The 21,886-nt window shown below is 60.1% G+C and overlaps 1 protein-coding gene across 4 annotated transcripts; it reads right to left on the bottom strand.

The window, feature by feature from the left end:
* PATZ1 (POZ/BTB and AT hook containing zinc finger 1) lies at positions 2,614 to 20,986 on the bottom strand. 4 transcript variants are annotated; one of them, XM_018060945.1, is made up of 5 exons: positions 18,689 to 20,986; positions 17,293 to 17,356; positions 11,331 to 11,502; positions 5,513 to 5,650; positions 2,614 to 4,103 (listed from the first exon to the last, which is right to left on the bottom strand). In XM_018060945.1, exons 1-5 carry the CDS (start codon positions 19,957 to 19,959, stop codon positions 3,685 to 3,687), a joined length of 2,064 nt encoding a protein of 687 aa, XP_017916434.1. In that variant the 5' UTR covers positions 19,960 to 20,986; the 3' UTR covers positions 2,614 to 3,684. The 4 variants fall into 4 exon arrangements, with proteins under 4 accessions (XP_017916434.1, XP_017916436.1, XP_017916435.1 ...); XM_018060947.1 differs by having other exon boundaries at positions 5,513 to 5,585; XM_018060946.1 differs by lacking the exon at positions 5,513 to 5,650 and having other exon boundaries at positions 18,689 to 20,985.

Below are 21,886 nucleotides of genomic sequence, written 5' to 3'. Positions count from 1 at the left end.
CCAGCCCCCGCCCCACACCACTTAAGGCCCCGTAAGGCTGTGTGTTCGGGCACGTTGTTTAGGTGTAAGAACAGCCTTGCCTCTTTGGGAGGTTGTGAGGGCAAATGGGTGTATAAGTGTAAAGTGTTCAGAAGGGCACCTGGCACTCAGTGTGGCGGGTATCACACTTACTCTTGTTAAGTTTGGGCTGAGACTGCAGGTCCGCACCAGTAGGGGCTTGTGCTCCGGGCAGCCCCTGTAGAGAGTGTAGGATTTGAGCGGGGAGTCTGGAGGAATCGGGCTGATGTGGAAAATTATTAATAGTTCTAGGGACCCCATAAGGCTCTGGAGAGAAAAGGGCAGAGAGTAGCAACAGAGGGGGCCAGGGAAGGCCTGGGGCCCACTCATGCCCAGTGATGGGCCCGATGTGTGTGATTCAGCCTCGATACAACCTCCCAGGTGAGTGCTATGTCCCCCCTTCACAGTCAGGAGGCCAAGGCGTGGAGCATCGCCACGGCTGTGGAAGGATCTCGGAAGCACCTCCTGAGACTTGCCTTAGGCACCCCCACTCCCAGCTGTTGGTGGTCACCTTTCTTGGTGGCCATATGTGCTGGGTTCCTTGGTGCCACAGGGCCCCCTGTGGGTTATCACCACCGTGGGGAGGCGAGGCCAGTGCCCCTGTCCTAGCCCAGACCACCAGGCAGTGAGTGGCTGGACAGGCTCCCTGGTGTGACAGGTCTGCCCAGAGCCAGTCCACCAGACTGCTGGGGGTGCGTGAGCATCTTCATTCAGAGGGACCCAGGCTTCCCGGGTGGCTCAGCCGTAAAGAATCTGCCCGCCAAGCAGGAGATGCAAGTTGGATCCCTGAGTGGGAAAGATCCCCTGGAGAAGGAAATGGCAACCTACTCCAGCATTCTTGCCTGGGAAACCCCATGGACAGAGGAGCCTGGCGGGCTGCAGTCCATGGGGTCCCAAAAGAGCAGGACATGGCCTGTGACTAACCAACAACAAGGGGGCCAGGAGCTGAGGGGGGTCAGTCTCAAGACGAAGAGTGCCCTCACTGTCTCGGGCACTGCTGGCGCTGACCGTGACTTCCTCTGCAGCTTTTTTCCGGTGTAGGCCCTTGTCATGGGAGCCTGGTGGGGAAGGGAGGCGGCTCTGTGCCAGATATGGCCGTGTGCAGAGGCACTGCCACTGGAGCCGGGGCCAGAGGCCCTGGAGTCCGAGGACAGAACAGAGTGTGGATCCTGGCGGTGCCCCTTCCCACATGATGGGGCGAGGGCATGCTGGGGGCAGGGCAGCGGTGCCTCCACCTCTCAGCCCATCTGCTCACCTGCAGGAGGCGGAGTAATGGACCCCACCTCACAGGCTGTGCTGAGAATTAGGCCCAGGGTTCAGCTCAGGCTCCCTCCCAGCTTTGTCCTTCCTCTGACACTCACCCCAAAGGGCCCAAAGCCTGCATCACACACTCCACAGAGCCCAGCAACTTACCCCAAATTTCATGTAGATGCTTCGGGCTTTTAAAGGAAATCCAGCTATGGGACGTGGGGGCAAAATAGATGAAGGGGATTAAGAGGTACAAACCTCCAGGTATAAAACAAGCCACAAAGAATGTAATATACATCGTAAAGAACACAGTCAATAATATTACAACTTTGTATGGGGACAGGTGGTTACTGCACTTATGCTGGTGATCGTTTCATGATATACAGATCGCTATGCAGTACACCCAAAACTCTCATCACGCATGTCAACTCTTATTTCCGTTAAAAAAAAAAAAAGGGAAAAAAAATCCAGATCAGTCTTTACCTTTAAGCCAGAACAATGTAATTACCGATATTAATGTAGGTCTAAATCACTTTGCGCCTCGTTTACTTCCGGTCTGTGTCTATTTCCCTGCCATCATTACGCTTTTCCTTTCCACCTGCTTGGAGGTGAGATGCTGTTTCTGTGAGTTCAGGGACTTCCCTCTTCCCTGGGGTTCCTTAGGATGTCCGGGGTTCCATCCGTCTTCCTGCCCCTTTGTGCTCTGCCTTTTTAACTCGTTGTTCTTTATTTACTTTTGGCCGTGCTGGGCCTTCATTGCTGCACAGGCTTTCTCTAGCTGTGGGGAGCGGGGGCTGCCCTCTAGTTGCAGCGCACAGGCTTCTCATCGCAGCGGCTCCTCCTGTGGCGCCCAGCGCTAGGGCGCGGCCTTGGTGACTGCAGCTCATGGCTCAGGATGAGTGGCTGTGGCGCGTGGGCTCAGCTGCTCCCCAGCACGTGGAATCCACCTCTCACGGGCCTGGAGCGCGCACCTGCTCCGCTGCGTCACTACTACCTTGGATGTTTATCTGGACTCTGTGGTTAAGTCTGCTTACTGGTTACCCGACTCTCTCCCTTCAAGCTCCATGAGTGTATCCTGGGCACCATTGTGCCCTCAGGGTCTGGGACACGGAGCAGTGAAGACAAAGGGGAGGCGGTGGGTGGACGCTGGCAGCCCAGTCTGCAGGGAAGCACCCACCTGTAGGTTCCCAGTGGATGACGAAGAGAGGCCTCCCGGGACCGCACACGGGTGCAGGGGCACAGGCTGCCCATCCCCTGGGCCCAGAGACCCTCCTAGCTGAAAAAAACAGACTCAGGACAGCAGGCAGAGTAACATACTAATGTTTTTAATACAGTCTGACCAGGTCAATTCGTGTCACAGGGTCGACCCGGGCTTGCTCCCGTGCAATACAACCACAGTGCGTGATGCCCACCCTAGCTGGTTCCCCCTCCCTCCAACAGCACAGAGAGCCCCGCCCGCCCTGACCAGACTGGCATTTTTAAAATTTTGCATAAAACTATTTCTTCCATAGACTTCAAACAATCAACTAGCCAAGTTAATTATGGTACACCTAAACAAAGTTTTAATCCTAACCCTAACGTGTGACTGCGGTTTACAAAGAGCTCTGTATCACCTGGGATAGCTTTCAGTAGCAATTCACTACGACTGGTCCTAAAAAATAATAATAATAATATAATAATTAGAGAATTAAAACCCAACAGCAAGTTGAATGGTTAAAAAAATCACAGAAGACCTGGAATTTGGGGTTGGAGTGTCCTCAGTTGCTAGGCTTGTCCTAGTAGCAGAATGCTAGCCTTCAGGTAGGGCTCAGAGAAAGGGTGGGGGCCCTCCAGGTCACAGGTCAAGCTCAGGGGGGCTCTCAGAGGGCACTGCCCCCACGGTCCACGGGACGCTGCTGCAGGCTTCCAGCTTCCTTAAAAACAGTTGGGCGTCAGCCCTGTGTAACTGGGTAGAGGGCCTACTGTGGCTTCTGTGGAGGGATATGAGAAAGGGGGCAGGGGACCGGACTCCCCGAGGTCCCAGGTGTGGGTGTGGGACTGGGGCCATTGAGAACTGACGAGCACCAGGGGCTCCAGCTTCCGCCCGGTGGAGAAACCAGCCCTGGCCTCGCCCAGGAGGCCGGCGTGTAGTGTTTTCTGCCCTCATCCCATTCCGGGTCTTATAGGTTATTTCTGCCGAGGATCAGATGAGAATCTATTTCTAAAGACCATTGGGGGGTGGGTGGGGGGTGGGGGTGACAGGGCTGGAGCGGGGCTAGTTAAAAACGAATAAAAATCTTCTCAGCTACAGAACCCAAAGACACCACTTCCCTCCGCATTCACAGCATTTCTCAGCCGTCCCCAGCGGCTGGCTCCGCAGGGACGCAGCGTCTGTCTGCCTCACTTGCCCTCGGGCCCCAGGGGCTGCTGGTCGACCTCGGGGTCGACCAGAGACGAGGCGAACGCAGACTGCACGATCTGAAACCCGAAGGACTCGAGGAGAGACATGTTCTGCTGGGGAGAGAAAGGCGAGCCGAGGGCGGGGCCCAGGTCCCCCAGGGGGCCCCCGAGGGCGCGGACGTGCACCTTCTGGATGTGTTTGTTCAAGTAGGACTTGGAGCGGAAGAAGCTCCCGCACTCGGGGCAGGGGTACTTCTTCTCGCCGTCAGACTCCATTTTGTTTTTGGGGACCGCCATGTCGCAGGAGAAGGAGCCGTTGGTGCTCTGCTTCTCGGGCGTCTTCAGGTCGCTGGCGTCCGAGAGGTCGCCGTAGGAGTCGGAGCTCTCAATCGGATCCTGATGCGAGCATTTCTGGCCTTCTAGGAGGAAACAGAACACAGAGGGGCGGGTGAGGCCAGGCTCTGGGGATGCCCCCTTGGAGGGGGTCGCCAGGGGCCAGCAGTTCACGGACTCGTGGAGGGCAGCTGATGGCCAGCCACCGCCCTGCAGAACCCACGGAAGTGCAGCGGGTCAGTCGGGGAGCCCGGCGTGCCTACGGGGGGGTGAGGCAGCAGGGCCTGGGGCCGCTGACCTCCGTCGCCGTGGACTCTCCATGCAGGCGCCCGTGTACTGCTCACCGCCATCTTAGCCTGCTTCGAGGAAGGGTATGGAGAGGGGGCCTCCACTGCCTCCACCCGGACAACTCAAGAGCCCAACTCCTAGGCGCCCTCTCAGGTGCCTCTGCGGGTAAAACAGCTGTGGTAATGATGCTGAACAGGTATGTCGGTGACCTCACCTCGGCACCAAACTGGCTGCGCCCTAGCAAGGCAGAACCAGAGCCGTGGGCTCCTCGACCCAGGCAGACCCCATCGACCGCTGAGGCTGAGCCGGTCCTTCTCCCGACGCTGCGAACACACGCCCTGCCCTCCGCGCCTCCGCCTGCCAGAAGCCTTCCGGGCCAACTGGTCAAAGCACAACAGCTTAGAAGGAACTGAACAACTCCATCGGCTGCTCTCCATACGCAGGGCCCGGGACAAGCTGGGCCTTAGGACAGCCCTTGCTCATCTGCCCTGCCCAGCCCACACGGGCATCCTCCACCAAGAGCAGCTTCCTGCCTGGGTTCAGAGCGCCATGCCGGGAAGGGAGGTCTGTGATGGGAGTGTGGAGCATGCCAGCTCTGCCATCTGCCAAGCCCGGGCATCACCCACAAGGCAACAACAACTTGAAATACCGCGGAACAACCGGAATCAACCAGTGGAGGTGGGGCCTAGGGAGCTCTACAAACCGAGTCGGAGTCAGCGCCATGCATCTCACAAACGCGGCCAGAGGCTCTACGGAAAGGGCTGCCCACAGCAGCCAACCGCCCCTGCCGAGGGGGAAGCCAGCCCTTGGCTCCCCCTGCCCACAGGCTCAAAGGAGAAGAAAGCGTTCAGCCGCAGCACCACGCCCTCCTGGAAGGGCCACAGGCAACGGACAGGCCCAGAGGCTCATCATGCAGGGCTCCTCTTCCTGCCTGGGCCCAGGGCGTCCCTCGGGGCTCTAGGTGTGGGGACTGGCCAGGAGCGAGGGGGGAGGGCTGGGGAAGAGGAGGCGGGGGCTGGATCTCGGCAGTGCCCTGCAGTGAGACCCCCACTGTGACTTCTGTCCTGGAGGCCACTGCCACTCGGATCTCGAGCCTCCTCGAGGCGGCCAGCAAGTCGGCCGCCTTCCCGCCTCCCCACGCCCGGCCCAGCGCCCCCACAACACAGTCTGCGCAGAGAAGCAAAGTGCAGAGCAAGGGGTCGCTTGCCTTTGTTGCCATAGGTCCTGGCGCAGTGGAACGCTGCTCCCCCATTCGGGATGGGCTCCTGGTGCCTGGAGACCTGGGGAAGGGGAACACCGTGGTGGGTTTTAACATGGACCTTTAAGTAGGAGGCAGAGGAGAAACCTAAACAAGACAAAAGGAGATGAGATCCGCGGCCGGCACACAGACACCTCTCTCTGCTTCCCCCTCGCCTCTTCTCTGGCCGCGTGGGCTAGCACTGGTAACAGGGGCCCTCCTTGGCTCAAGAACGCTGCAGCCACGGGAGCCTCCACCAGGCTCAGGAGGGCGGCGGCACTGTCCTGAGTCGGCATCTCTGCAGAGCCCGCCCCGCAAGGCTGCGGTGGAGTCCGCCTGGAGGGAGGGCCTGAGATCCCACTCCTGCCCGGGCCAGAGGCCCGCTGCCTCCAGACTGCTCGGTGCCTCAAGGGGGCCAGTGGTCTGAGCGGATGGTTCACAGACCCACACCAGCTGTGGGGACCTGACTAGAAACACAGTCAGGAAAATACAAGGGACTCCAGGGCAGCCGCGGGACTCCAGCTGCCTAACACTCACGAAGGCAAACCATCTGCACAAGAGACCAGTCGGAGGCAAAATGAAGTTCCAGAGAAGCGCCTCCAGAGTCCCCCTTCTCCTGATGGTCAGGACCAGCTCTATTCTGCTCACGTTCTCACCTGCAGAGTGACTGGATTTAGTGACTGTTTAGACCTTCTGAGGAACAGTGAAAATGGGAAGTTGTCTTAAAAGGAGGGTTGCAGTCATCTCTCATTCACGATGGTCTTCTTGGTTAGGTTTTGGAGAATCCATCAGGTTCACTTAAGGAAGAGGGACAGTCCTTGTCTTTATCGTGGGGGAGAGGCAACCCCGCCATCTGGGAGCTGCCCCACTCAGATGCTCAGAGGTCATTTTGGGCCTTGAGACGCCTCAGGCTGCGAAGAGTGGATCTTGGATCAGCTTCCACAGCAGCGATGAGTCCTGGGAGATGGAACCAGCTGGACCAAAGGAACTCTACTTGGGGTTTCACGTGAAGGAGCTGTGACATCAAGTCCCCCTACAGCCATGGATCCGGAAGTGCCTTCAGCAGGAACCAAAACTTTGCAAAAGGCCCATGTGCAGCCCTTGTGCCCCAATGGTATCCCTTCAGTCCAGAAACAGCTGACACATCCTCGGGTACTTCCATTTTCTCCTTAAATTACAGCCACAGGGTAGCAGTGGGCCCACAACCAATGGGCCAGTGGCTGGAGAGTACAGTGAGTGTGTGCACAAGACTTGGTGTTTTTTTTTAATGTTTATTTATTCTGTCTTCATTGCGGCTTGCAAGATCTTTAGTTGCAGCACATGGGATCTAGTTCCCCAACCAGGGATCGAGCCCAGGGCCCGCCCCCTGCATTGGGAGCATGAAGTTCTAGCCCCAGGGAAGTCCCTGAGACTAGTTTTTAAAATGTTTGGATTGGCCTGGCTTTCAAATGCTGCTGGAACTATTATTCAGTAAAGGTCACCTTCAGCAAGGGACAGAGGCATGCCAGGCCCTGCATACTGCGTGTATCATGCTGTGCTTCACAGCCACAGGTACGGCTGCTAAATGGCAGAGCCTGGACCCAGTCCAAGGACCACATGCATCACACAGTCCTTCACCACTAGGCAGACTCTCTAATGGTCCCTGCGTCTTGGTCCTGGACCCAGAAACATCCCTGGGCTTTGTGCAACAGGCTCAAGTTACCGCCACTTAAATTCCTGCACTTCTCCGCCACGTGTGCATGCTAACTCGCTTCAGTTGTGTCTGACTCTGTGACCCCCATGGACTGGTAGCCCACCAGGCTCCTCTGTCCATGGGATTCTCCAGGCAAGAGTACTGGAATACTTGCCATGTCCTCCCCCAGGGGATTTTCCCAACCCAAGGATCAAACCCAGGTCTCCTGCACTGGCAGGCAGGTTTTTTTAGAATCTCATTTAACAAACGTGCTCCTGATGGTAGCAGTTGTGGTTCTGGAGGGAAATGGGGGACATGGTGAACTGGGCTTCCTCTCCTGGCGAAAACCCTCCGGGACAGGATGCTACTGTCCCACCCTGCCTGCAGGAGCACGCTGTCCCGCGCTATGACTGGATGGTCTGCCTGCAGCCAAGCATGGGACCAGACTGGCTTCTGAGGGTCCCACAGGAAAACTCCCTCGAGGGAGGCTGTGGCCAGAAGGAGCAGGGGAGGCCCACAGGATGGAGGCCCTCAGCCCCGCGCCCTGGCAGGCAGCAGAAATACCAGACTATCCTGCTGACATGATGACACCGCTTCAGCAGGCAGTCGTTGTCTCTTCATCCCTGTGGGGCCTCTGAAGTGGAGGGAACCACTCTCCCGGCACACCAGGACAGGGCCATGGCAGCCAAGAGGGACATAAGAGGTGGGAAGGAGCCCCAGGAGCTATTGTATCTACTCCTCGTGGGAAGAGCTGTGCTGGGGACACAGCAGATGCTCAATGAAAGCTTACTGCGTTTTCCTGGAAAACAGTCTGGGGACCACATGGCTGGGTCCCCTTGACGCTGCCCCAGCTGCTGACTGCTTACTATCTATAGCAAAGCCACGTGGTGGGTGGTAGGCGGCATCCACAGCTGCCACCTAGAGCCCAGAATTTAAACACACGGCAACTCAGCAGCCAAGTTCTGGGTTGAAAGCTGAGTTTTCCGCAAACACGTCTTTGAAGCCAGACATATTTGGCTGGAATTCTAAACTCACCTGCTTGTCCATCACTGACTAACCAAGAACCAAAGAGGCCGCATGATACACGGTTTGGGGTGATGGGGCTCGAGCACACCCGTGACACCCCCGTCGCCGACGGGCTACCCTCCCGCGCTCCAGAGGCAGAGAGTTTACCGCCACGTGGCCACTGGGCCTCTGCAGCATGTCCTTGGCTGGTGTGTGCAATTCCCATTCTGGAGGCAAACCCTCTGCACACAGCTTCCACATCTGTGCAGGGGTCAGAGGCTGCTTTCTCCTGGTCCACACCTTGGTGGGGCCGCGCCCAACTGAGCCGTGCTGGAGGGGCCGCTGAGCAGGTCTGTGTCCGCACGGCCCAGCAGACGGCATGACTGGCGTTGGTGACAATGTGTGTGCTCGCCTCTGGCTGGAGAGACGGTGTTCTCTACCCGTGGAGCAATGACGTGTGGGTGCAAATGTTGTCTCAGTCAAAGGGAGACTCCCAACGTGCTCTCCCTCATCCCAGGATACACGCACGTGTACACGGCCTGCCACAGAAACTTCAGAAGAAGGGAAACCGAAGCGATTATCACACCAGGTCATCCCCACCGTTCAGCTCGGCTGACTGCCTCAACTCGAACGTGAGGGAGCTGGCTTCTGCAGCCATCTGCAGTCCCCTGCTGGGACTCATCTCCTCTAAGATGGGACTGCCCATGTCCCAGTGTGTCTCCAGCTCAAAGACAAGATCATCTGTCTCCAGTGTGGGATCTGCTCTCTCCCATTCTTCATGGGCAAGAGTCTTCTATGTGGCTGCAAGCAGGCAGACGGGTAAGTGGTTGAGCTGACTGCTCGAGGACTGCTGGGACTGCAGGCTGTCAGAAGACACCTGGAAACCGACCTGATCCAGCCCACCTGCTGATCGGCGGGCTGACCCTCTGCTTGGACCCTCGCAGACAGAAGGACACCCACCTAATTCCTGTGGCAGCACCTGCGTCACAGCCTTGATAGGTCAGCCCAGAGCTCCCTGTGATCTGATTCCAGGGTCTTCATGTCCCAGTGGCCCATCCTCTTCCTGGAAAAACTGTCTTCCTCTTCGTGGAGCGAAAGGAATTTCTGCCCAAGGAATGAGTCCAAGGTAGAACCCTGCTTCTTCTCTTCTGACGAAGACCAAGACTGTCTTCCTTCTGAGGACCCAGGGTGGTTTGGACTAGAGCCCTCTTCTCTCTTCTTGGAGGAATAGGACTTCTGCTGTGACACTGGGACCCGAAGCTGCTTTGCTTACAGTCCAGATCCAGGAGCTTTTCTGAGGGAAGGGGGGCTCTGGTTCTATTCTACCGGCACCTCCACCCACCAGGGCCACGTGGCCTGTGGCAGCTGCCCAGTCCTCTTCACCAGCACAGGGCAAACACAGCCTGACTTTCAGCAGTTGCTGGCTCTGCCACACCAGCTGTCTCCTGACTGGGTCAGTGTTCCCTGCTGCTCCCCGCTGCTCTCAGCTCTTCTTTCCTCCTGAGCAGGGTCCCCAGGGGCTATGGGGACCCCATCTCCCTGCCTCTGTAATCCAGGCTTCATCTCAGTCTCCTCGCTGGCATCCTCCTCCACGCACACCGGTTTCCCACCTCTGGTCTCTGATGCCAACTCAGGCTGAGAACGTCAACCCTGAAACCCTGACAGAGCGCCTGCTGGCAGCACGGTGCGGCGGGCCTGAAGCCGTCAGGGGCGTGAGGAGGAAGTCAGACAAGGAACTGTCTCCTCCTGGAGCTGGGCAGCCCCACTGCCCTCTACGGACATGCAGAAAATAGGATGGATGCCTCCGCAGCTTTTCTGACCACCTCCCGACCTGCCCGCTTCCACAGCACTTTCTGGTGGTAAACACATCGGCATCCGGCAGCCTTCAAGGCAACCCTGAGTGCACAGTCCTGGTGGGGGGCGGACCCAACCCAGGGCAGCAGGAATACCTGGCTACTCTGCAGGCACCCTCCACAGGATTCAGAGACCCCGGCCAAGGACTGCAGGGGTCCTGTGCCTGGTCCAGACCAGAGTGTCGGCGAGCTGTGTCCCTCCCAACATGGCAACAAAGGAGGGCCTCCCGAGTGTGCTGTGGCTTGCAGGGCCCAGAGGACAGTCACCCGCCCCGTCTCCTGGGATCCTCACAAGAGCCCTGTGACGTGGGCAAAGGGGTGTTTCCAACCCCTTGTAGAGATGAAGAGACTGAGCCTTAGACACAGGGGAAGGGAGAGTTCAAGGTCGCACAGGAAGGTGAGGTGGGAGGGGCCGGCGAAACCCAGGGTCCCCTGCCTCCTGGCTCAGTGGTCCGTCCGCAAAGCCACACACAGGACTTCCAGGAGCACTGGAACCAGCGCGTCCCAGGAGACAGGACTCGCAGCCCCGTCCCCCGCTCCCAGCCAAGCCAAGCGCACCATGCAGAAGCCGCCTCACGCACGCCAGACAGCCGCGCCGACTCCGTCAGCAGACACGGTACAGCCTCCTCCTCTGACAACACGAGCCTCAGCCCTTCCGGCAGCCGGCGGGCCAGGCAGAGGCGACTTCCCCCAACACGACAGTCAGACGCCAGCCAGGCTGACCTCGGCCGCGAGCACGCTGCCCTGCTCAGAGCACCTGCCATGTTCTGCCCTCGTCAAGGCCACAGTCTACCCGGGTCTGGATTCCTTTGACCACATATGCTAGAAAGTTCCGGCCCTTGTTCACCTATGGACTTGACCTCTTTACCTGGCTTCTGACTTTCACTCGTATGCCTGTGACTCAGCCGGCACGGCTCTCGGGTCTGTCTCTCTCTCTCCTACCTCTCGGGGGTCTCACGATTCCCACCGACTTCCGTGGTTCAGCGCATCCATCCTGCCCTCGGGGCAGCAGATGCGTCATGGGCCCCAAGCCTGGGAAACGCCTCTCTCCTTCTGTCCCTGCCTGCTGACCTCCTGGGAGCCCCCACTCCAAGCTCCCCAAGTTGATGGGAAAGGAAAGGGCGACACACAGCTAGCTGAGGGTGAGGTGCCCACCGCTCAGTGCCGGGGGGGGGGGGCGGGAGGGTGGCCGTGCAGAGTGGGGCCTGAGGCGGGGCGCAGGCCCGCCCCCCGACGTGAGGAAACAGTGGGCGATTACCTCGGTTACAGATGCTGCAGAAGTTGCCGGGCCCCTCGCTGTGCTTCTTCAGGTGGTCTGCCATGTACGCCGCCCGCAAGTACTTCCCGCATACCTGGCAGGGCACCTTGTCTTCATGACAGGCCAGGTGGGAGCGCAGGCGGTCTCGGGTGGCGAAAGAAGCATTGCAGGTCTGAGGGCAGAGAGGAGAACGGGGTGAGGTAAAAGCTGGCGCCCACACCTGACTCCCCGTTGAGCACACCATGCCACAAAGCACTTCCGACCAACAGAGAAACTCCCTGTACAAAGAGAATTCGGCAGGCAGCCCAGCTTCCTGCCCAGATGCTGAGCAAGCCGCTCCTGCTCCCCATGGTCTTCCCCACGGGACCCCTGAGCTGGGATCACTGGTTCCCACTGGCCCCCAACACGCCCATTTCATGGCAGGCTGAGTTCTGCAAAACGAAGAGCGAGGCACTTTTCATTCTTAAACATTTAAGAACTGACTTTCTTTGCACTGGCTGTAAGTGAATTTACAAAAGAGCTGCTGGCATGTAAATAGAACAGTCTTCACCTTCTCCACCCTGGGTTTCCCCTGGTTGCCTCACACAAAGAATTCCATTTACTCACTATTTATTCAAAAGTGACATTAGTTGTGGCCACCGGGAAATGGGAAGGAAAGGCAGGACTGAGCAGAGATTTCTCTTGATAACATTCTTGTGCATTTGCACTGAAAAAGCAGCCCATGAAAGGACAGTGTCAACTGCGCGAATATGAAAATTAGCAGAGACCAAGAGCCAGAGGCTTCTGGGGGCATCTGGAGAATTCCCAGGGCTGGTGCCAGCCAGGACAGCACCGCCTGCACCGGCCAAGTGCCCCTGGTGCTGGGCAGGCCCAGGCTCCGCCTTCATAGGTACTAGTGGCAGGCAGTACCTCACAGTGGCCCTCGAGCCTGGCTGTGCCCTCGCCCCGCCCAAGCGGGGGCCTGCACAGAGCCCTAGAGGTCACGGAACGTCGGGAAAGCCCGAGGAGGGTTCAGCCTGATGACCTTCAAACTATTTTGGTTCCATGCACGTGTCTCAGCTTTGAGTCAAGGTTGACTTCATTTCTTTTCTTCATACGTGTGTGTTTACTGTTTTAGAACCATAAGAGAAAGCAACATTCACCTTTAAGGTCATCACAGATGGAACGTTAACTTACTGAAGACCAGCCACCCCATCAACTGGCTAGAATGGAGGTGCTCCCACAGTCTCCGTTGAACAGAAACAGATCCTGAGACCCCAAGGCCTTATGGGAAGCATCTGAACACTGTCTCCACGTACAGCATCTATCTGTTGCTTCACTGTACAATCAAAGCAAGAAACAAACGTGCGAGATGCTGTGGAGACAGAAGACGCTGAGGTGGCCACCCCAGCCCCAGATGTGTGTGTCAGGACCGCCTCTGTTCTTCTTGGCCGTTCGTTATCTCTTGAACAAATGTCACAGATGCGAATAGAACAAGTTATGTTAATAAAATACAGCTTACCCTTGAACAGTTTTCAAGGGTTTGAACTGCAAGGGTCCACTTATACGCGGGTTTTTTTCGCTAGTAAATACTGGGATAGGTGGTACAGCACCTATGATCGGCCGAACCCAAGGAAGAGGAGCCTGGATGAGAAAGACTCGAGTAAACAGAAGGCCGACTGTTAAGTTGTGCGTGTGTATCTGAGCGCCCAGAGAGTCAGTGCTCCTAACCTTCACGTTGTTCCAGGGCCAACTGCACTGCTTTCACCTCCTTCATATGGTGAGTTTATTCATGTGACAAATGAGGGAGCTAAGTTCTGAGAGTGACCTGCACAAAGCTGAGGGCTCAACTACTGAAGAAAGAGACCCCCTGCCGCTGGGGGGCCAGGGCCCTCCCCTCCGCGGCCACCCTGCGGTGTTCCCACCCGCCGCGACCAACCAGCAGGCAGGCAGAGGTCCCGAGAGGACCTGGGGCAGCTGGACTGAGAGCCGGCCCCTGAGCCGGTGCTCCGACCACCTCCAGCCTCAGCAGAGGTGTCTTCTAGTGAAAGGCGCCCTTGGGGGCCAGGCTGTCCTGATAGCGGTGACAGGATTTGTGCAGGAAAACTTGAGCACTCACATGACTCAGAAAGCATCATGGGTGTCTGATCTCATGGCCTCGGTAGGGGGGAAAACGGAATTCTTCCCTCACCCAGCCCACCAGACTATAAACCAGGATAAGGGGTGCTGTGGACACCTCAGGGAGAGGAGACGAGAGCTGGCTTTGGTAGACAAGTGACCGAGGACCACCCATCCCGTGACGAGGGGCAGTGTAGTCTACACCACACAACACAACTCAAAAAAGGAAGCAACCACGGTGTAAGAAAACGCACACTGAGGATTCCACCTTCCGTGCTCTCTGGAGAGGGTGCTGCTAGAGGGAGGTGAGAGAGAAACCTCGTTGCCAACTTTCTTTTGGGACGTGTCCTTATAAGCACTGCCTGTCACACTTTGCTAACAAAAGATAATGGACAACCAAACCTCAATTATTCGCAAGTGGATTATCCGTCTGGGGGATTCGCTAAGCAAAACTGAAATCGCAGACCAGGCTGAGGTTTCCCACCCTGTCCTCCACTGATTATCTCTCAAGGAATGAAAGCTAACTTGAGCCTGAGCAAACATCATTAGGAATGTAAATCTGCTACTTAGAAAAATGATAGGAAAGCTTTCCGTGTGTTACAAAGCCACACTGGAATGGCGGCTGGCTTCTCTACGCCAGCACTGACCCTCTGACCGGAGAACCAGAGGTTTTCTGGAGGAACTGAGAAAGTGCCCAAGTCCAGGCCTGCCAGAAGTTCAGACAACAGCGAGCATAAAGGGCCTGGCTACTTGACTCAAGAAGCAGAAAGGCTGAGAGAGATGGATCTCAAAGAAGGGGTGCCCAGAACTTCCAGGCTGGGGCCACTCAAGACAGAGGCTGCCCCTATCCTGGGGGCAGGAGGCAGGGGCACTGTGCCAGGATCAGCACCCCGGTCCAGTGGTGCTGGGGCAGCCACCTGGCCCCAGCCCCTTGTGCAGGCAGCCTGCTGTTACCAGTGGTACAGCGGTAGGGCCCCCCAGCTGAGTCCCCTCTGGTAGTCACCACTCAACCCGGAGCCCCAACCAGGCTCCCTCCCCGCCCTGCCAATTTCTCCCCATCCCAGACTCCCAAAAGTCCCAGACTCCCAAGGGTTGAGCAGTTCGGGAATGGGCCCCAAGTGGTAGCAGGGACACCGGGGCACACCCTACGCCGGTGGCCTTTGAGTCTGGCAGCCTCAGGGTAGAAGAGTCTTAAGGGCAACACGTGGGGGCCCAGCAGGCCCCCTTCTGGAGGGTGTCAGTTCCTTTATTCCCACCTCAGTTCCTAATAAGTTATCCCTCCAGCCCAAACCACCCCCGACCGGCCCCTGAGAAGTGAGGCCACAGGGAGCAGCGGGAGAGGTCTGAGCTGTTCCAGCCTCTCGGTGTCAGGCTGAACTCCCTGTGGGGGGGAAGGTCCAGCCCACAGCACGTGCAGATGAGCAGCGCTGGGGCATCACGAAACCCCAGGGAGAGCCAGGCTGAGCCTCCATGTCCCCGCATTCGGAGGGCCTTTGCCCTCAGGCTGAGGCACCAGTCCTGGTAACCAGTGCCTCTCTGGCACCAGGAGGGCCGAGAGGTATGGCCGTGCCCAGCCCTGCCAGGGGCCCCAGGAACCAACTCCCAGCAAGCTGTCTCTTCACCTCCGATGCTTTCAGCACACACACCATGCAAAACAGACTCCCCTGCCCTGTTTAACCCAGCCCCGGCACACCTGGCTGGCCAGCCCAAGCCTAAGGGGCAGCACGTCTTCACCTGCCAGGTCACCATCAGGGGGGTTCTGGCTGCGGGGCTGGAGGCGGGACCACGGCCCTGTGAGCGTGTGTGTGTCGGAGGGCAGGGCAGGGCAGGCACGTGCACCAAGAGACCGTGGTGTCAGCGTTACGACACAGACCAAAGACAAAACACACAAAGCCTCAAATGTTAGAATGAAAACTTTTATCATCGCTCCTATTATTCCCACAGAGCCCAAGGGGGCTAAAGGACACACCACTGGGATCCAAGGGGGAGGGTCTACAACTGCTTTATCAGCCCCCCAAAGCCATGTATCAGGATGACCCAAAGTAAAGCTACTGGTTAGTCTAGTTCCTGAGCAGAGCTGCTAATGAATGGCACTCAAAACCACAACCGTCTAATTCACGAGCCAGAAAGGAAAGTGGGACCTGTGTGAGTGGAAGGGAAGCAGGCAGCTCGGGCTGGCCAGCCGGAGGAGGACTCACTCCCAGGGTAGGAAGAGAGGAGGCCAGGCCCTCTTCCAGAAACCGCAGGCTTCAGGGAGGTGCTATCGGGAGGGGAGGCACTGGCCTCCAGGCAGGGGCACACACCCAGGGTACCGTCAGCTAAAGGGGGGAAACAAGGGCCAAGAGCCCTGCAAGAAACACGGAGATCGCGGCGGGCCCAGGAAGGAGCTCCCTGCAGCCCCCACATGGGGGTCCCTGAGCTGGGGAAGAGCGCAAGTACCCAGGAGGAGCTGGGCACGGTGGGTAGGTCTCTCCCAGGAGCAGAAGGTCCGGCCCGCCGCCACCGACGCTCCCACCACAGAAGACCCTCTCAGGAGGCCCGGCTAGCCTACAGGCCACTGGGTAAAGGCCCGGCCACCCTCAGAGGCCGTCCAGCCCTGCCTCAGATATCCCGGGGGGGCTGGGCAGAAGAGAGCGTTGCTGGAGGGTGCCGGGCCCAGGTTTTCGAGGGCTGGGAAGGATTTTTTTAGAGAAAGGGAAAAGGCGGTGTCAGGAACCGAATGGGACGACCTCCACAAAGCAGGCTGGGCAAAGTCCCATGATGGCAGGTCGCTAGGAAGAGATTCCAGGGGCGGCAGGCCGCTGCTGCTCCCAACCCACACCTGGAAAAAGGGCAGAGAGTGCAGGTTACCCCCCCAGGCCACCGGGCACGCCCCCACTGCCCGTTGGGCGCCTCCTGCTCTGCCGGGCTGCTCAGCACACTACCTGGGTGTCAGAACGCGCTCCGTGGCGGAGAGTCAGAGAGAGAGGAGGCCTGCGGGAGTGCCGCCACGCCTGGCCCCCGGGGGCTCCCCGTCCCTCCTGCAGCGTGTCCAGCCCTCCCTGTCGGTCTCCCCGGAGCACTCCCTCCTTGCCACCAACAGGATAAAGAGAAGCGGGTCACCCCACAACTGTCTTCCGCCTGAGACGGTGAGAACTCAGCCCAGGAAAGGGAAGATGACCAAGGAGAAGAGAGAGGCATGGTTTCCACCCACACAGACTGCTCAATGGCCAGGAGGGGAAGCTTGGTTTTCTGGGCACCCAGGGCACCCAGATACCATTCAGGCAGACACACCAAGGGTGAGAATCTGGCTCAGTCTCCCCTACCTACTGCTACACAAAGAGCTCTCCAGGACAGGAAGCCACCTCACTCTCCAGTTCTCAGAAGCCCTTGGCTGCGCGCACACGTGGCTCAGGACAGAGATGAGGGCACCAGCGCCCTGCCTCCTCACCCCTACCCCTGCCGGGGGACCCAGATGGAGCACCAAGCCAAGTCAGGCTGCCAGGCGCACAGAGGAAGCGGTGCGGGCCGGGCCAGCAGGAGCCCTTCCGAAACCACTTCTGCCCACGGTGGCCCCTGTGAACCGCCGGGAACCGTACCCCAGGACGACACGTGTGGCCTGCGGCCCACCATCCAAGGAGCTGGCAGACCCCAGGAGAGGACAGCCAAGCAGCAGAGCGAAGACAGAGACGGGTGGGAGCCAGGACCCAGCAACCAGAAGGGAGGGGACATCAGCGGCGGGGGGAGGGGGCGGGGGAGAACAAAGGAGAGCAGACGAGGGAGAGGGGGCAGGGGGAGGTGTGCACAGCGGCGGTCAGCCGGCCGCCCGCTCAGACGCCAGCGGCTAGCGGCTCGCGTTCCCTCTCTGCCCCGGCCCGGCCCCTACCTGACACTTGTGAGGCCGCTCAGAAGTGTGCACCTGCTTGATATGTCCGTTCAAGTGGTCAGGCCTGGAAAAGAGAGACCAAGAGAGACTTTAGAACAAGACCTCCAGAGAGCAGGGGCTGCAAGCTTGGCCAGACCTCCCCCTTACCCCTGCACGACAAAGGAAAGTCAGCTCGCAGCCCTGGCTCCTGAGGCCCAGGCCTCTGTGGCCCGGTTTTCTCTAGAGGGGGAAGGGAATGAGCTGAGTGTTTGTCTCTGACCTTGTCTGCCCGCCCCCTCCCCCAGACACTCCGTGATTTCTAGGTCCCGAGGAGAGGGCTTTAGAATGAGACCGGGCTGCCTTGCTGCAGCCTTTCCAGGAGGGGCTATGTCTGCTTCATTGTCCGGACTAAAGCCCCTTAGAAACTCTGTGTTCCCCTCCCCCAGCCTCTCCCGCCACAGCAGCCAATGAATGCCACCCGGATGGAATTCAGTCCCCAGAGGCCAAGGGATGGAGCCCTAAGTCCCCAGCTGGGCTGGTAAACCAGATGCCCGACAAAGCAGGTGGGCAGAGGCTGCCTGACCGGTATGACTGGTTCCTGCCTGGGGCCCCTCTGAGGGAGTTCTCTGCATCGCGGTGTTCAGACACACAAGGCCCTCAGAGCCCAAGCAAGCTAAAACCAGCCTTTTATTCTGAATATCCTCTTAAGAGGAAAAACAACCCTCTGCTGGCAGACAAGTCTGCAAGTTCCTCATCAGTCTCACTAAAAAGTCGATCTAAAAAGACGTCCTGCCGTTCTTCCCCCTCCGTCCAGTGCTTATAAAGGGGATCTGTGGGTTCAGGTAGGCTCTGGAACCACCAGGTCAGAGCATATCAAAGATCTCGTTGTTCAGAAGACTCTGGGTGCCCAGCTCCGTGCCCTGTAATTCTGGGGTCTCTTGGCCCAGGGCCGCCAGTGGTGGGGGTGGGGGCCCGGCAGCGGCGTGGGAGCCTACGCAGTCCCAGAGGCACTTGTTTCAGTCCCTCCCCCGGCAGCCATTCAAGCGGGGAAAGTCGCTGGAGGAGCCCGGCCTCCCGCCCCCAGAGGGGGCCCCTCGCCTGGTGCCGGAAACACAAAGGGAGCCCAGGGAGAAGAATGGTGAGGCCCAGTGGCTGTGGCTGCAGCCGGAGGGATCCGGCCCCTTCCCACAAGGCCCCGAGAAGAGGCAGCAGGGCCCGCCTAGAGCCAGCGAACGTCCCCCGAGGCAAGAGAAGGCTGGTCGTGGCCACACCACCTCAAAAATCAGCGTCGTTAAAACCCTCTGCCCAAACCTGACGCGGCCCCACAAGGGCGAGTGACTCCCCAGACCTGGCGAGGAGCTGGCCGCTCCAGGAGCTGGGCTGGGGCAGGTCACCGGGCCGGGGCGCCGCTCCTCACCTGGAGAAGCCTTTCCCGCAGCTCTGGCAGGTGTACGGCTTGCCCACGGACCCGTCGTGGGAGCGCACGTGGTAGGACATGCGGTCCTTCCTCTTGAACCGCAGCCCGCACACGGGGCAGGAGTAGGGCTTCTCCCCCGAGTGGGAAAGCTTGTGCCGGTTGAGATGGTACACGTCACGGAAGATCTTGCCGCAGATCTCACATGCCACCTGCTTCCTGGTCCGGCTCCTCTTTCGAGGGCCGTCGGGGTCCTCAGAGATGGGCAGCCCGTTCTCACCCAGCCTCGGAGGAGGAAGGTCGATGTAGCCCAGCTGGAGGCTGGTGACACCATGCTGGGCCTCGTGCTGCCGGAGCCGGTTGGCATCAGTGAACACCTTCCCACACAGGCCGCACGGAAGGATGCCTGCCTCCCTTAGGCCCCCCGGGGACCCGAACATTGAGTCCAGCAGGTTGGCCTTCCTTGGGCGGCCCCGGCCTCGCTTGCCAGTCAGGGGAGGAGCACTGGATGCCACATTGGGGAAGGGTGAGGTCAGTAGCTGGGGGGACAGGGGTCCGGCCACCATGGGCAAGCGGTCCACCCCAGGTAACACAGGCAGGGAGGCCTGGCTCGCAATGGCTGCACCAGCTGCCCGTGCCGCCTCCTCCTCGGGCTGCATGCTGCCTGCGATGCCATTGCTGTTGGCGGCTAAAGCTGCCCCGTTGGTCATGTCCAAAGGGAAACCCAAGTCCGAGGTCCCGGGGGGACGAAAGAGCATGATGTCGGCCCGGGCAGGGGGCACCAGGATCTGCACATTGGACTGTTTGATGACTTCCTGGCAGATCTCAATGACCGACCTCATCAGCAGAAACTTGGCGGCGGTCATAAGCTCAGGGAAGCTCTCCAGGCGAACCACGATGCGGGAGGTGTAGGCGAAGTCCAGTATGTCCCCAAACACCTTGGAGCTGATGGTGTGCATCTCCAGCTCCCGGCTGCCCCCAGCCCCGCCGCCCGGGGCCGCCGCCGCGCCCCCCACGTCAGTGGGGCCCCCGTCCGCAGCTCCGCCGTCGCCCAACTGGGCGCTGAACACCGACTCAAAGTACTCGCTGCAGGCGGCCAGCACCGCGCGGTGCGCTGGGAAGCTCTCGTCGCCTACCCGCAGGAGCACGTCGCAGAAGCGCCCGCCGTTTTTGCGCTGCTGGTTCAGGTTGTGCAGCATCTCCGTGCTGTGTCTGCTCACCTGGTAGGTGTAGCAGCCCGACGGGCCGCAGGAAGCGTCGTTCACTCGCTCCATGGCCGCCGCCCCCTCCCCACAAGCCGGGCCGCGGCACTTACCCGCCCCACTCCCTTCCCCTAGGCAGCGAGAAGCGGGGCGCAGCGAACGTGTCTATACTCCCCACACGTGCCGGCCCGGCGCTCTGTAATCTCGCAGGTGCGCCGAGCGCACACGCCCCCTGCCCGGATCGGACTGTCTAGACGGCAGGACGCACCACCGCCCACATAGCTGCCCCCACCCCTGCCAGATCGTGCACTCTTCTCTCGTCTCCGCCCGCCCGCCCGCCTCCCCTTCTCTTTCTACCTCCGGGGGGGTACGCGAGCAAAGAGGTGCGCCCCTCCCGCAAACACGCCTGCCACCTCCCCTCCCGCCCGCCAGGCGGCGCCGGCGCGCAGCCAAGAGGGCGCGCGCGCGCGGGGAGGAGGAGGGGGGGTCTGTTGCGCAGGCGCGCGCGGGCGCGCGCCGCGGTTTTTCCCGGGCCCGCTGGGGGCGCGCGCTGCGTCCCCTGCAAAGCGCGAGCCGGGGCGGGGGCGCCGGAGCGGAGGAAACAAAAGGCTAAGGCGGCGGCGGCGCCGGGGCGCGCACCAGGGCGGCAGCGCGGGCCGGATCCCGGAGTCTGGCGGGCGGAGTCGGCAGCGAAGGCTGGAGCGGGCGGGCAGCGGCGGCGGCAGGGCGGGCCCTTTCCCGGGCTGAGCGAAGACGGCGGCGGAGCGACTGCGTTGCGGCCCCGGGCTCCGTGTGTTCGGAGCGGAGGAAAGATGGCAGCGGCTGCACTTCCTCTTGCACTTTCACCCCTGGGGGGAGGAGAAGGAGGGGGCGATACCAACAACACCCCCCCCCCTCGCTTGCAGAAAAAAAAAAGAAACGGCGAGCTCGGCGTGGGGGGCCCCCGGTGCCCCCGGCCCCGCACGTGCGCACCCGGATCCCTGGCCCGGACCGCCCCGCGCTGCAAACTTTCCACTTTCTTTGTGCCGAGCGCCCCCCCCTCACTCAGCCGAGGATGCACGTCCCCCCTTCCCTATTTATACACCCCCCCCTCGCAGCTCCGCTCCCCCCCGCTTCCTGCCCCCCCTCCCCAGTCCCCTGCTCCGCCAATGCTAGCGCAGACTGAGCCCCCGTCCGGCCCCCGCCTCCCCACCCCGCCCACGGGGCCGGGGGCTGCAGTCTCAGCCCCCCCGGACCAATGCAAACGAAGCGCCTAGCCAGCAAACCAGCTCCCGCTGCCCCTCCCTCCCCGCCAAGAGTGGCGGCTAGCGGACAGGGCCAGGGGAGGGGGGAGACCGAGGGGGTGCAGATCCGGGCCCCCCAGCCTGCGGTGTGCACCCGTAAGTCGAGCGGGCGTCGGCTACGCTTCGGCACCCCCCTTTGATCCGCGAAATCCCCAGAAGTCGCCTGCGACCGCCTCCCCCACTCCCAAACCCAGAGAGGGCCAGGGTCCTCGGTGGGGGCAGGCCAAACCGCCGGAACTCCTTCTGGACCCCGTGCATTGACTGAGCCGAAGGGGCTTCGAACCCGAGAAAGCTGGGGATACGAGGCCATCGTCCATCCTCTCCCCAAAACCTCCACACGCCAAGCTTTGTGCCCTAGGGAGTGGAAAGTCACCAGCTTTGGGAGGCGACAACAGAGGCAAGGGCGGTGGGCAGGAGCTGGCATCCCCGCGTTCCCCAGGAAAATAGGGGTACAGGAGGCTCCAGGGAGCCTTCCTGAGGTCGGGAGCATCCCCAGCGCCCGCAGCCCAGTAAGTCGCCGAGTGCTCGGGCCCTGAGCCCGGCGGGCGGGCCTGGACGCTTTGTCCCCGGCTGTCCGGGAGATGCTGCCGCGCACGGGTTGGACGCAGAGGTTCGTCTGCTCGGGAAGAACCGGCTACCGCCGCCAGGGAGCCCGACTTGGAGCCCTGGGCTGCAGGCACAGCGTGTGCGGGCGGGAAGTTCCCACAGTTGTAAAG

Source organism: Capra hircus, chromosome 17 (genome assembly GCF_001704415.2).
Source record: "Capra hircus breed San Clemente chromosome 17, ASM170441v1, whole genome shotgun sequence".
Taxonomy (NCBI): Eukaryota; Metazoa; Chordata; class Mammalia; order Artiodactyla; family Bovidae; genus Capra; species Capra hircus.
Note: the sequence above shows the minus strand (reverse complement) of the source record. Positions and strands in the feature narration are given on the sequence as shown.

What these genes read in the sequence shown, in the direction of transcription:
- PATZ1 (XM_018060945.1), bottom strand. Translation starts at nt 19,959, where the DNA reads ATGGAGCGAGTGAACGACGCTTCCTGCGGCCCGTCGGGCTGCTACACC. An exon ending in TGCGGGAAAGGCTTCTCCAG is followed by an intron (nt 17,357 to 18,688) that starts GTGAGGAGCGGC and finishes TCTCTTTTCCAG; the next exon opens with GCCTGACCACTTGAACGGAC. An exon ending in AGCGGCCTCACAAGTGTCAG is followed by an intron (nt 11,503 to 17,292) that starts GTAGGGGCCGGG and finishes CTCTGCCCTCAG; the next exon opens with ACCTGCAATGCTTCTTTCGC.